This window comes from Hydra viridissima, unplaced genomic scaffold (assembly GCF_058129835.1).
Source record: "Hydra viridissima isolate aposymbiotic clone 2 unplaced genomic scaffold, HvirCarnegie_v1 scaffold_3, whole genome shotgun sequence".
In the NCBI taxonomy this organism is placed as follows: domain Eukaryota; kingdom Metazoa; phylum Cnidaria; class Hydrozoa; order Anthoathecata; family Hydridae; genus Hydra; species Hydra viridissima.
The window spans coordinates 15585873-15600782 of NW_028324302.1; the positions used below are offsets into that span (position 1 = coordinate 15585873).

A 14910-nucleotide genomic window follows, 5' to 3' on the forward strand; every position below is an offset into this window, starting at 1 on the left:
ATGTATCACACCAAAACTTTGCATTTAAAACGCATAAAGAGTTCTATTTTAAGAAAATTCTGAAAATTCGATATATCGTAAAGGGGACTGATTAAGAATTTGGTTAGAATTCGTCATTGTTCGTTAAAAACCGAAAAACCAAACACCGGGATTTAATTTTTGAAATTTCAAACTTCGCAACACCAAAAATTAAGCAAAAAAATGCAAAAGTAAAAAAAGTCTTCTTCAAAATTTTTCAAAATTTCTCAAGATTTGTTTTTTAAATTTTTTTTTTCATTCAACTTTTTTTTCATTCAACTTTTTGATACAACATTTCCTCCAGTAATTCTCTCGGAGGTTTTTTCAAAAATTCAGATTCAAACGAATTTGATATATATTGATACCATAAATTATTACAACACACAAAAGAAATGAATTACTCATCTTGAAATATCAAAATTATCAGTTATTTTTTATTGAATTTTTTTAAACCGTCGAATATCAACAATATATAACTAATTTCAAAGGATATTTCGTCGATTATTGTGACAAATGGTCAACTGTAGCAGCACAGCAAGACTTGTTTTTCAAAATAAAAACAGTTCGTACGTCTGAGACAAGTTGTGACTTTTTATAATAAACTATTTGCACAGTAAATTTTGTTATGTATAATAAAAGATGTATTAAATAATAAAAATCACCAGTCTTAAATTATTAACGGATTCTTACTTCCTTCCTGTGAGAATTTGCTCAACAAATGATAAATGAGTAAATTGAGTTGATTTAGTAAATTTGATAAATAACCAATGATTAAAAACACTTATTATCTTTGTTATTATACTTGAGAAAAAAATGTTTTTGAGTACAGATTTCTCACCCGGCAGATTTTACATGTAACTTTTAATAATGACTTCCAGAACGAAAAAAAAAATTAAAAAATAATAATAATAAATAAAAAAATAAAATTATTTAAAACGTCCATTTTAAACTATTTTAACGTATCTTTAAATCTGCTGCCAACTTAATATAAAATTAAAAAAGGTATTTTTAAGGAAAAAATCTGTCAAATTTAAAGACTATAATCTCATTTATTAATACTTAAAGAAATTCTTAATAAGTACCAAAGCCAGACTTGGACTTGCCTAATTAATTCATGACTCCGTCAAAGAGATCGATGATATTATTAAATCATTAAAAGATCCATTCACGGCTCGTTTTACATCAAGTAATCCATATTTCCTTACGGTTCCCTATTTTACAAAATATTTTTAATGCAATCGCAATTCCGATTAAAAATATTTGCTTTTAAACAATCGAAAGATCTCGATAACCACAGTTGGAGGCATGGCAAAATACTCAAGCTTTTTTTTTTCGGAAGCAACGAGGAAAATTATCTGTAATTTTAGTTTATTAAAACTTTTCTTGGTAAAAAAAAAACCATCAAAAATATAAAAGAAGCTTTATGAACAAAAATTAAACCTTCTATCGTGTTTCTTACTTTTATTTTCTCCTTTAAGTAAAATAATTCACGAGTTGAAGGTATTTAACGGTGACTTCTGAGTTCTTATTAAAGTTTATGTTTGGAATTTAATCGCGTATCGGAACCGTATGAAGTTCAAAACATCATATACCGCACAATCTATTTCAAAATTACTTTATAGATAATTAAATAAGTTATTGTAGGGTTTCACAAATTTGTTTTTGCTTTTAAAAGAATGCTGGATTTTCTGATTTAACAGGTATTTTGGATTTGATTTTTTAAAAGCCTGGTTGTATAAGCCTGTAAATCAATTCTTACATAGCATACGTAATGCATTTAGTGGTTAAGTATAATTCATGCATGTAGTGGTTAATTATATGATGCACAAAGAAAAAAATTCAGCAAACATTTGTGTCTCCTATTCTTATGAGGAAAATGATGCTATACAATAGATTTCCAATTGTTTTTGGGTGCAACATCAGTGTGCTGGAACAGCTAATTTTCGTTTGTTTGAAATGAACCCTTTTTTTAGAGAAATTTGATGATTTCAATAGTGTTTTAAAGCAAGCTGGTATCGATTTGATTATCTATACAACCTGCTTTTCATAAAGTCTCTTTGAACTCTTGATGAACCATGAAACTAACAAATATTACTGGAATTTAACTTTTTGGTCTAATTTGTTCTTTTCAGACCAACTTTTGTAAATTGTCTTCTTTTTAAACTAATTTAAAAAATGATAATAATAAAAAAAAAAGAAATTGTTATGTTAACTAAAAATCGAACTTTTAATTAAGCGTAATTTAAACTTTAAAGTTAAAATCGAACTTTTAATTAAGCGTAATTTAAACTTTTTAAAGCAAAACAATGAAACAAAACAAATAATAACTCAATAAACGTTACTAAAAAAAAAAAAGATTTTAAATAAACTTTTATTTTGTCCGGAGACAAAAAAACATAATAGAAACCCGTAGTCTCTGTAAAAGGATGTCCGTCATGATGATTATAAATTTTATAAAACAATATCTAAATCTCCATCATAATATTTTAACTTTCTTTTTTTTTTTAAATTTTTTTTTAGCTTTAAAGGAATCTCAAAAACACAGTTTAATTCGATCTTTAATTTTACACAATTTTAGACGAAAAAAAAAAATAATAAAAAATAAATAAATAAATAAAAAATAAATAAAAGGGACGAACTATCATTGAAAATTTTTTTCTTTTTCTATTTGTGAAATAAATATATTTACAAGCATTTAATACGTATATAATAAATAAACATTTACAGTATATATCCTTTTTGGTTAAAATATTAAAATTATAACAATATATTGCTAATAATGAATACAAAAATGCAAAGAAGATTTAGACTTGCATAATTTTTTTTTATTATTTACTTCGAACGCAACTTCTGTTTGTATCAGATGGTATTAAAACAAACTGTGAAGATGTTTGACCGGCTGCCGTGCGTCTTGCTTTACGAACTTTCCCATTTGCTCTTAGATTTAGAAATAAATCGTAATATTCATTGACATAATATTTTACTGAAGCAAACGTAACGTATCCATTTTCTTCAAGGTAATGATAAAATAAGCACTCGTCTGTTTTTATAGGCTAAAAAAACAGCACAAGATAAAAACATAGTAAATGGTATCCAATGGCTGATAATTATCTTAATTTAATTAATTTAATTGAAAGCTGATAACAATATTCTTATAAAAGCATTTATAAAGCACATGTTAAATCGCTTACTGTTACTATTATTTCTCCTTTTTCATTCATGGCTATATAGTTTTCTGTAGCAGAATGCCTCAACATTATGATACTTGTAGCGTAAGATTGAATCTCAAACAGACCTTAAATAAAAATAACTAAATAAATAAATAAGCATTCTCATATGCTTAATACTAGAAATAAAAAGATCTTATGAAAACAGTGCAAATGCCTAGATGGTGAATGCCTAATTGGCAAGAAGTAGTCTTCTCAAAGAATTTTTAAACTAAAAAAAAATATGTGTAACATTTACCGTTTACATCATTTTCTTTTTTTAATCCAACAACTTTTCCATTAAAAACACCAAGATTCATGCCATTTCTACGACGCGCATAAATATACCGACAGTTGGTCCAATACTTTGTTGGATATGCGAAATCCTTGTTCTTTAATATCGGTTTAATAAGTTTACGCTGGTTTAAGCTGGAAGTCTGCGCAGATATCCACTCTTTAAATATAGCACTTTTGACCTCTTCAACTGTTGGGATCGGCTTTTTAGATGACTTTGATTCGCTCGATACGAAATAGATCAAAACCTTGAGAGTGTTTAAAACAATTTTGGAAGTCACAAAGATTGTATTAAGGCAAGCGGAAAAAAATGTGTTTTGTGTACAGTTTTAAATATAAAGTAAATAAGAAAAACTAAAAATACAAATTGCCTCAATTTTTTTTCTTCTTACCATATATACGCAGTAGTTACACATGTCTTATTTTTTAGAGTGCCTAAGTTTGTGTCGCTCTCTGCAAGAGAACCAAGTAAGATATGGATTTCCTTACATAGATGAGAGTTATAAATGTTAAGGATATTGCCAATACACCGGAAGCTTTTTTAAAGATGAATTTAATTCGTACGCAAATTTTAATAGCACTATTTTGCTTAGAATTAACGGCGTAACGGAAGAAACCTTTTAACGTTTTAAACAATGCTCTGATATGTTTAAAAATTCTTTGCTGATTCTTTGGTATAAAAATGTTGTGTTTCGGAAATGCTGAAAAATTTTTAATTTCCGTTAAACGGAAAAACCGTCACTATTGTAAGAATACCGCAGACTGTTGAAGTAAGTTTGGTTTGCAATTGTTCATTTATGTAAATTGACTTGGTTAGCTATAATAAATCATTTTGAAAATAATTTGTTTGAAAGAGATGTAATACTACTACTTTACAATAACGGCATGAGTAGGTAATGAAAGAATTAGGTTTCAAAAAACATTTAAATAGATTGTTTTTGCTGTGAAAACAACTTTCGAAACAGACCTATCATTCTGAGTATCCTTTACCCATCGTAACTTTCGGTTTTTAAGTTTATAAATTGCTATACCTTCTGATATTGTTTGCTATATATTTAAATTGCCATCATTTGACTCTTGTTTTAATTTGAAAAATTTAATTAAAAAAACATCAAAACTATTCAGGTACACGAAGATAAACTAGTTTAATTGTGCCAGCTTCAAAAAAAAAAAAAACCGTTTGAGGAACATTTATTATACTCTCTGTCTTTCACTCAGTTCATATATTTGGGAGTGATTTGTTTTCGAAAAAAAAGGTAATCCCCGCCTTGCAAATTTAATGCAACTACAGAAAAAATAGGAACTTTTTATATTATTGAATTCCAAACTAATTGGACTTTTTTTTCATGCAAAAAAAAAAAAATCCCTCAGGAAATATTTGCACGCACTTTTGTCTACTTAAGTATTAATTTTAATGAGAAAGTTTTACGAACAGGATTTATTTTCTAATTATAAATATGTGGAAGTCTCCCGCAATTATCTCCGTCAGTCTAAACATTTGCGTACTTTGTTACTTAATTCTTACATTAATTCTTCCAATATAGCTTTCAATAAATGATGGCAAAATTATGCGCTTTTATAATAAATGCTAAAACGATATCAGCAGAAATTTATTTATTTGAGGTTCACTTTTTAAAGAATTTAGACTTTTTCTTCAATATATTACTGTGGTTTTTCTTGATTAATGTTGCTTGTAATGAGCAGCTATCTTCAAAGACAAATCTAGTAAGAATTCTGGTAATCATCTAAAAGATTTTAGATTTTTATATTACTCTAAACAAAATTTTCAATATCTTTTAAAAGGACATAAAAAGTTTCAATAGGTTCCTATATCAGCCATTTTAAAAAACAGACTATTTTAAACTATATCTTTAATAAGATTAAATGCATTTGACTTTTTAGATTATTTTTATGTTAAAATTAGGACTGATATTTATCTTTAATAACAATAATAAACTTTACAGCAGAAAGGTCGAACGTTTAGCTATCAAGATATTATAGTAAGCTGACAAGGTAACTTTTAGTTTTTTACGTTATGAAAAGATTTAATTTTTGTATAAGAAAACTAACTCTCTCTAATGAGACAAGCTGCCATCAATTCCCCGAAGGAATATTAACAGAAACTTAAACAAAAAAAATTTAAACTACAAATTTGACCAATATGGATTTTTAATTGCTAGCAACAAAGAAATATTCTTTAAAATTTGTGCAACAATTTTATCTGGAAGCCAACTTTAACTTTTACACTAAATGGCTGTGTTTTCGTTACCATATTTTAATGCATGGTTGAAATGTCAATTTCAGGAAAATTGGCCGTCAGCTAATGTCGATCATTTGATTCGTCTGGAATCCATTGAAAGGAAATGCATTTTTCCCTATGCAAAATATTCCATCGAAAAAGTGCTTTAAATCTTTCTCAATTTTCTTGCTTTAAGAACTCTCCACTAAGAGTTTCCTGAAAAATTGTTGAAATGATGGCAGTATTGTTCCTTGTTACGATTCTGATAAAAAATATAACTTATATTTTGATTTTAAATTATGACTTTGAGTAAAAATGAAGAATATTCGCCTTTTACATATTTAGGTTAACTTTCATCAAAGTTCGATATTATTTTCCCATTTTCCGAATAAACTAATAAACGCTTAAATATATAATTTTGGCATACTTTTATTAATTGGATACTTAACTATATACTTAACTATATACATAATTTATATTATAAGTAACATAATCATGGATAAGGATACTTATTTACTCATAAAATGTTATTTAGGAAATGAATTACCGTTGTAATAAATTGTCGACGTTTGTGTTTCAGTTTCACGCTGGCATTTTGAAAAAGTCCAGAAAACACAAAATTATACTAAAAAAAGAGTTTATTCAAATCGTGAGAAAAAGGAACAGAAAAAACCAATCAGTTTCCTCACTCAATATGGAAATTAACCACTTGAGGATATAGCATCTTCCCCTTTAGCAAAAAACAAACTAGTTTGTGATATGGTGATGAATACAAATATATCACATTTGAAGTGTGGAGGAAAGCTGGCCTCATGAACATGACCATTAGTACAACTCTTCTGGCCAAATGGTTAGTGTTGAAGAAAACAGATGAAGAATACCAAAGATTATTGGTTATAGTGTGCCAAATAACGAAGATAAAATCAGATCTTGTAAATTGACTAGTGACAAAGTAAAGGAGAAACATATTCAATTTACTCAAGAGCAAAAATCTGATTGAAAAATAAATATTCTCAGAAGGTCAGAAGGGTGTAATTTTTCTGTAGGAAAGATTTTAAGTTACCCAAAAAAGCGACACAGTGATATATGAAAATCTAAGAAAATGAGACTCACAGAGTATTTGATGTATATTTGACAGTTTTTAATATCATTTCTAAATTTATTGGTTATCGGATAAAATTGAAAAATCACTTTTTTATTTTCCTAGTTACAATAGCTTTCGAGAACAACCACCGAAATAGTAACCCAAACAATGTTTTGTACTGACTACCAGCATGCAGCAATATTCTTGGTAATTCATAGGGCTACGCTCAAACAGCTTTAACCAAAGAAGTGGAAGATACTTTAGTTCAAAAATTAAAAATCCGTTCCGATTGTGACTACCCATTTGACAAATTTGATGTAAGAAAGATTCTAAAAAATTGACTTAACAGCGAAGGTAAATCAATACTGAAAGATTCTTAACTTTAGCACTGACTTTCTCTATTCTTTCTCTAAAATGCCATAGACACCAATTGAGAATAAGAACCTATCGGAGCATCAAGTGTTACAAGATATTCTTGAGCGGGTAAGATAGCAAATTTCACGGAAATAGATAATTTTATTCACCCCACATCAAGGGTGAATAGAAAATAGACGTTTAATTTTTTTTAAAAAAACACTCTAAGTAAAAACACTTAATTTTTATGCAATTTACTATGCATTTTTTTTTATCAGATTTTTAGTATTATATTTTGTAGAAACTGTTTAAAAATATATTGACTTGTGTGTTGCAATTTTTTTGAATAATAAAGAAAAACTATTACTCAGATACTAACAGCCGTTTCTCACTCAAAGATTTATGGCAAACCGTGTTAACTATTAAACTAAAATTATAAAACAAAAAATCTCATATTTACATACATTGTCTGGTGGAATTTTAAAGCTGCGCAACCTATATATATAGACTTTAAGTAGTCACCAAACCTTTTAAAATAAAGTGATGTTTACGAGATGTCTTCATTATACATAACCATTATTAGAAGAACGTAATCATGACTTTTTTTTTTGACTTTTTCTTCACAAGTGTCTAAGAAGCCATCTGTAGTACCCAGTGAAAAAAATTTGCGTACCATGCTTGAAAGAAATACCGCAAGCCATCAATTCCAATTAAGAGATTGACTTACGAAGCCTTTCCCACGACTACTTGCAAATTGCTATTAGAGACAACATATACATCATGGATAAAACAGACGTTTTGGAGTTTAAATCTAATTTTCAACACTCGCTAAAATGTTTTATATATATATATATATATATATATATATATATAAAACATTTTATATATATATATATATATATATATATATATATATATATATATATATATATATATATATATATGGGCAATTCCACGCAAGTGACGGTCGTAACATTGATGCTTTTTTAGCCATTAAAAATTAACCAAGAATGGTATTTACATGAAAATTTCCAGAAATGTTAAATACTATTATATAATTTAGAATGCAAAAGTTAAATCATTCAAGTGTTCAACTTTTTTGAAAAATCAACTTAACGTAGCGTGACGATCGTGACGCTTACTTTTTGACAAATCTAAACAAATAAACTTTGTCAATCTTTATGCACCCATCTACACAGTGAAAAAAAAAATCCTTTGCTGCGTTCTTTAACTACACATTGAACTTACTATATGGTGAGTTTCATAGCTTTTGCTTGAGGTTTTCCGAGAATTTTATTAAGTTTTATGTCGTGACGGTCGTAACGAAAAAGCCAAAAATGAAAAACAACAAACCAATTAAATTATGTTAAAAAATATGAATTTTATAACATTATCAAGGTTATCCATGTTGTTTCTTCAATACTGGGATCGTTTTATTTGGAGTAGGCAACAAACGCTTCATGCTATTTATGCTCCCTGTTTTTTTTTGTTTTATTAACTCTATTTAATACAACTCAACATCTAGGAGTATGTACTTTCATATGCCTCGCAAATGTTTTGAAGAGCCGGAAATCCAATATAGGAAAAAAATATCTTAGAATAGTAAATTTTTTTTACTAAAATATAAATTTTAAAATTGTTCCGTTAACCCATTATAAAATATTAGAGAATTTTGAAACCAAAAAGTTTTCCATTTTTTACTTGCCAGAAATGCATTTTGGTAATATTTTTAACGGCTTTCGTTTCTTCTATTTTATCAGCTGTTAAGGCCCACCTTAGATTAATATCATCTGTGTTGATAAGTCTAACATAAGTTTTGCACCCATTTGATGCTTAAAGAAAGTCTTTAGCGTTTAAGACGACCACTTCATGAGATTTTACGCTGTTCCAAACAAATTCCTTTAATGACCCTCCTACTCCATCAACTGCTTCTTTACCGTGAGAGGTAGCAAAAAAGTTCTATTCTATACTTTGAAAATAATGTTTCACAGAGCAATATTGTATGAATTTGGCCATGATATATAGTCAAAAGGCGGTTCCAGGACATCGACCCCTTCCCATACTTAAGGATGCATAAAAAATGGTGAACACTTCATATCATGACAAAACCAATACTTAAGAGTCGTCTTTAAAAATCAAGAAGAAGTATAAAAATAATCATGTTATTTCTATACCAGTTCTTCAAGATGCCTGTTCTTCTTTATTGCCTTGTTTTGTAATGTCCGATGGCAAGTGTGTGAATGCCGTCTTCCAAGATGTGTCTTTTGTCGTCGTTAGCGCTGAGTGCTACTTTGTTGATTTCTTCGGTGTAGACATCGTGATGAAGAGATCGGAAGACGTTCATGGTGGTGAACATTTTTAGTCCATGGGGTAATAAACAATCCTTCTCCACCTAAAGTTTTTATCTTCATTCCTTTTCCATTTTTGCTCATGTAAAAAAGACCTCGCCCAGCAGTTTTATCAACCATAGCAGAACCAGCAGAAGATCCTACACCTGCTAACAATCCTGTGGCTAGAGCAGGAACTACTCTTGTTGCAAGAGTGCTGCCTAACATACCTAATAACGGTAAAAGAGCTCCGATGAAACCTCCTTCTATTTTCGAGTTGTATGATAATTGTTTTCTGCTCAATTTAAGAGTGATCCCTTTTCCAGCTTCATACGCTTTTCTAATTTTGTTCAATTGCGTATTAGTGATAGCGAGAACATGTTTACCGTTCAAGTCTTGATGAGAAAGCTTAATGCTAGTATCGGTTTTGTCTTGAATGGCTTTTTTAATTTTATCAGATTGGCTCTGCGAGATATTAATTTTGATATTTTGATAATTGCTCATTTTTTTATGTATTAAAAATTATTTATTTCACTTCTCGAATATGATATCGTATTGTAATATCCTCTCCACGAAAATCAACCAAATCTCCATTCTGATCAATGATGCGAGTAACCATTGTTGAAATTTCAAACAGTTTAACAGGAAGATAAATCAAATGCATTGGTCTCTCGATGATTTTATAGCCAGGACTAACATTTGGATAAAAGGAGTAAATGCAATTGAGTTGGGTTCCATTAATATAGGATGATCCGATAACGTTGTTAACGATTCTGATGGTGTTAATGCTTGAAATTCTAACGATATGATCCGACTCGTATTCGGAATTGGAATTTAATTTTCTTTTAGTAAATCCTAAAACTGAAGAGATGCTATTCTCCACATTAAAGTCAATCAAATAATTCAAGCCAAGTTTAATGGTTGATTTTAAAGTATTAAGATTGATTCCAATTTGAAGGTTGTTTGGAGAGTAATTAATTTTATTTGCAATAATATAACTTCCACGTTGAGCTGATTTTATTGTGTTTAAAATAGACTTTTGCAAATACTCATTGATGTCTTTAATGTCATAGCTTCCTGATGGAATGATAATGTTCTCCCAATTAGCTCCATTGTTCATGCTGTATTTGAAAGAATTGTTTTTACTGTTTACATTTGGAATGCTGTTGTAAGTCTCAAGACCGAGAAAAGCCATTTCATAACTTTTTCCTTCGTCAAAAACGATTTTATCCAAAAAATCAGTGGTGATAACACTTGATTTTCCATCTACATCGATTATTATACCTGTCATTTTTTTAAATAAGAATTATTTTTTAAATTGTTTTAGAAAAATAAAAAATTGTCAAACCCGCTTCGGTACTTTCCCTCGTTCTTTTTAGAAGAGAGATCAATAACGGCAAATCCGTGAGGTTCATTCCAGCAATGATTGCAAAAGGCTTTAAATTCTTCTATTTTCATATCGCACGAAACGTGGTCTTGATAAATGTGATTAACACTTTTTTGGTCTTGTTTAAAGAGACAAATAAAGTTAGCATTTTCTCTGATGGTATGTCTTGGAATCTCGAAATAGTTTTGAGCGAGGTAAAAGCAGTCGACGTTAGAGTGTCTTCCTCGGATGTAATATTTTTCGCACTTGTTTTGATTAGTTAATTGCAAATCGTCAAAGATCATTAAATTGTTTTTGGTCGAGTCTAAGGATTCAGGTTCAGGCACATCGTCCGCTGTTTCAAAAAATTGACACTCCATATCATCATTGTTGGAATATTTTTTTGAAAGGTTGTTAATAACATCTTCAGGGTTTAAATTCAATTTTTCCATTTCGTCTTGTACATCATCCGTTAACAAATCAACAATATCCTTTTTAGGAAGTTTATTTTCGAAGGATCTTTTGAGTATTTTGTATTCAGGTTGAAAAAGGGATTTTCCAAAGACATACAATCGGTTGTAATCTAGCCATCCCGGTCTGAGAAGTAGATTGAGCAGCAACGTTGTTTTTCCATATCCAGACTTTCCAACGATGATTCCTCGAATGCTTCTCGGTAAAAGCTTGCTGTTGTTTCTTTTGGTTTTCCCAATTTTACACGACAATTTCATCACTTCCATTTTTTATATTTAAAAAGTTTTTATATATGTTAAAATGTACTGCGTTAAGTGTAGAAGAGAGACTGAAACCATTCACTTGAAAAACGAGATCACAAAAAACAACAGACCTATGTTGAAAGGGACTTGCAACTCTTGTGGGATAACAAAATGCAAGTTTGTTTCTTCTCATACGCCCAAAGGATCATCTTCGCATGCGGTCAATGGAGGAGACTTGGTGGAATCGATCAACAATTTTTCAAAAAAAATAAAGCTTCCATGGGCAAAGTTTCCAGGAGAAATGCACGTTCCAGGTATGAACTTTGCAGGACCTGGAACCAATTTAGATAAAAGACTCACTTCCACGGACATGTTTCAAGATTGGAGCAAACCGGTAGACAGAGTGGACAATGCAGCGTATCACCATGATTTGGCATATAAATATTTAAACGACGTTCAAAGCAGAAATTTGGCTGATCAAATGATGCTTGAAGAAATGGATTCGATTCCCAATCCCACTCAAAAAGAAATAAGCGAGCGAAAAATCATCGTTCCCATCATCAAAGCCAAAGCTTAATTTGGATTGGGTGTGAGTGATTTGAAATGGACGGATCAGCTTGCAGAGGAGCTTCATAAACCGGTGATTCATCATTTTAAAAGAAGAAGGGTGATTGTAAACGACATTGATGAAATATGGGCCGCAGATTTGGTGGACATGCAATCGTTTTCAAAATTCAACAAGGGCGTAAAATATTTACTCATGGTGATCGACGTGTTTTCAAAGTATGGATGGATCGTTCCGTTAAAAAGCAAAACGGGTCTTGAAGTGGCAGAATCGTTGAAAAAGATTTTTGGTGAAAGAAAATGCGTCAAATTGTGGGTAGATAAAGGAAAAGAGTTTTACAACAAGCACGTGAGAGCGTTGGGTGTGCAATTATACTCCACTGAAAACGAGGAAAAAAGTTGTGTTGTCGAGCGATGGAACAGAACGATGAAAGAGAGAATGTTTAAATATTTTTCAGCCAACAATACCAATAAATATATTGACGTATTAGATGAGATGGTAAAAAATTACAACAACACAAAGCACTCTTCTATCAAAATGACACTAGTGGAAGCTAGCGATGAAAAGAATAAAGGTAGGGTATGGTGGAATCTGTATGGAAAGGATCAAACATTACCAGTAAAACCAAAATTTCTCATAGGTGATCAAGTGAGGATCGTAAAAAAGAAGTCTTATTTTGAAAAAGGGTATACGCCGAGATGGACTGAAGAGGTTTTTACAGTGTCAAATGTTCAGCATACGAATCCACCCACGTATAAAATCGCTGACGCTAACGGTGAAGAAATTCAAGGCACCTTTTACGAGCAGGAGATGCAAAAGACGCATCAAGACATATTCAGAATTGAAAAAGTCATTCGCAAAACCAAGAGCAAGTCGTTAGTCAAATGGTTGGGATATCCAGACTCGTTTAATTCATGGGTAGATAATAATGAATTGTTAAGTTTGCAAAAATGATCTAAAAATTTATTTTTAATATGTAAAATGCATGCTCCTCACAAGTTTTTTAGAAATGTTGTATCAGCAGAAGTTCACAGTTTGGATTTGCAATTAAAAATTTTGGAAGAGAGAGTTAGAGAGTTGGAGGAAAGAAGACCGAGTAACATTATTGTGTCTACGAAAACGTTAGATCATCCACCTTATTTCAACGTTAACGAACAATATGAGATTTTTGCCCAGAAAGACATTAAATTTGCTGCTCTCTCACATACAATGATAGCTTTATCCATTGGGCTGAATTTGGAGAAAGGTGTTGCAGTGATAACATTAATGAATAAAATTACTGATCAATTGAATTATAGAAAAAACGAAGTTATTATTTCAGAGTCTGTAGATGATGTTATTATGGACGTGAATAGTAACAGCAAACAGGACGTGATTGTTAAAAAAGGAGAAAAACTTTGTAAGATTAGTTACATTGATTTAAAATATTTTTTTTCGCTTAATAAAAATGAAAATATTGAATGAAAAACTTTATCCAGTTCTTCCATCAGCTCCTATAGAAGAAGGAGGGCATGTTTACCGTCTTCATAAAATAAGCGAGATTCAGAAAGAGATAGAGAGTGAAAAAGCAAAGCGAGTTCATCTAAGCAAAAAGTACCATCGTGTGTTTAGGATCATTTCGAATGTGGACAATGTGATGCAAGGATTATGTATAGCATTGGGTGCGACTGGAATAGGGCTTTTGTCTACGATTATTGCCAGTCCAGTAGCGATTGCGTGTGAAGGTGTGGCTATTGGCATGGGATTTTTATCGATTGTTGGAGGTCAAGTGAATAAAAAGATGGTATTAAAAGCGGAAAAGCATGAGAAGATCAAAGTGTTGGCTGAGTCGAAATTGAACACCATCAGCGAGCACATTTCCAAAGCGTTGATAGACGGAAAAATAAGCGATTCAGAGTTTCAATTGATTCTTGGGGAGCTTCAAAAATTTAAATCCTTGACGGTGGAAATACGAACCAAAACCAAAAAGGGAATAGATGAAGTTACTAAAGAAAACTTGATCCAAAAAGGTCGAGAAGACGCGATTCAAACGTTTAACAATTTGTTTAAAAAAGGATCAACGTAGTCGTAAAAACCAATTTATGTTTTTTTTCCACGTATTTTAAAAAGGATCAACATAATCGTAAAACCAATTTATGTTTTTTTCCACGTATTTTAAAAAGATGTTTTTCTTTAAAATACACGATCCGAATAAAAGGGATGAAATTGTGAAACAAATTAATGACAGAAGAAAGAGAATTTATCAGAACAGCATCAACGACAACATTTCAGATGTTAATTTTCAAGCTGATTTGAGCAAGCTGTTCAAGCCGATCATAGAGAGCAATGAAAAGATGATCAAGAGCCTGTCAGTCGATCAAAAAAAGAAAAGGCCTTTCGAAGTGAACAAAGTTGGAGATAAAATGTATATTGGAAAAATGGATGTTGAAATAGATGGAGATGATATCATTGTCGGTGGTGAAAGGTATGAAGGGACACAAGGTCTTTGGGAGCTGATGACTGAATTAACAATACCAAAGAGCTATACCGATGAAGATTTGCAAAATTATGAAAAAATTTTAATGGATAGTGATGCTATAAGATCTGATTCGCAACCGCATAAACCGAAATCATCAAGAAGACCAAAGTATCAGCAACTTATTGCTCCTATTTGGGAAAAAATGATGCGTATTGAAAAAGGTAAAAAAGGTCGCGGTGTCATTATTCTTCCGAGCGATCCTAATGCGTTGGTGGAAAAGCTTGAA

The 14910-nt window shown here is 30.6% G+C and overlaps 2 protein-coding genes and 1 long non-coding RNA gene across 4 annotated transcripts; 1 reads left to right on the forward strand and 2 right to left on the reverse strand.

The window, feature by feature from the left end:
* Positions 1-2669: 2669 nt before the first annotated feature.
* Positions 2670-4058, reverse strand: LOC145180303 (fibroblast growth factor 1-like). The gene is made up of 4 exons (XM_080055170.2): positions 3911-4058; positions 3484-3766; positions 3210-3313; positions 2670-3071 (listed from the first exon to the last, which is right to left on the reverse strand). The coding sequence occupies exons 1-4, from the start codon at positions 3932-3934 to the stop codon at positions 2847-2849; spliced, it is 636 nt and encodes a 211-aa protein (XP_079911296.2). The 5' UTR covers positions 3935-4058; the 3' UTR covers positions 2670-2846.
* A 998-nt stretch (positions 4059-5056) lies between these two features.
* Positions 5057-7532, forward strand: LOC149891173 (uncharacterized). 2 transcript variants are annotated; one of them, XR_016450938.1, is made up of 2 exons: positions 5057-5531; positions 6293-7532. It is a non-coding gene; the product is annotated as an uncharacterized LOC149891173 (long non-coding RNA). The 2 variants fall into 2 exon arrangements; XR_016450937.1 differs by having other exon boundaries at positions 6338-7532.
* Positions 7533-9709: 2177 nt separating this feature from the next.
* On the reverse strand, positions 9710-11961 carry LOC149891174 (uncharacterized). The gene is made up of 2 exons (XM_090082642.1): positions 10871-11961; positions 9710-10788 (listed from the first exon to the last, which is right to left on the reverse strand). The coding sequence occupies exons 1-2, from the start codon at positions 10935-10937 to the stop codon at positions 10049-10051; spliced, it is 807 nt and encodes a 268-aa protein (XP_089938768.1). The 5' UTR covers positions 10938-11961; the 3' UTR covers positions 9710-10048.
* Between the last annotated feature and the right edge of the window lie 2949 nt (positions 11962-14910).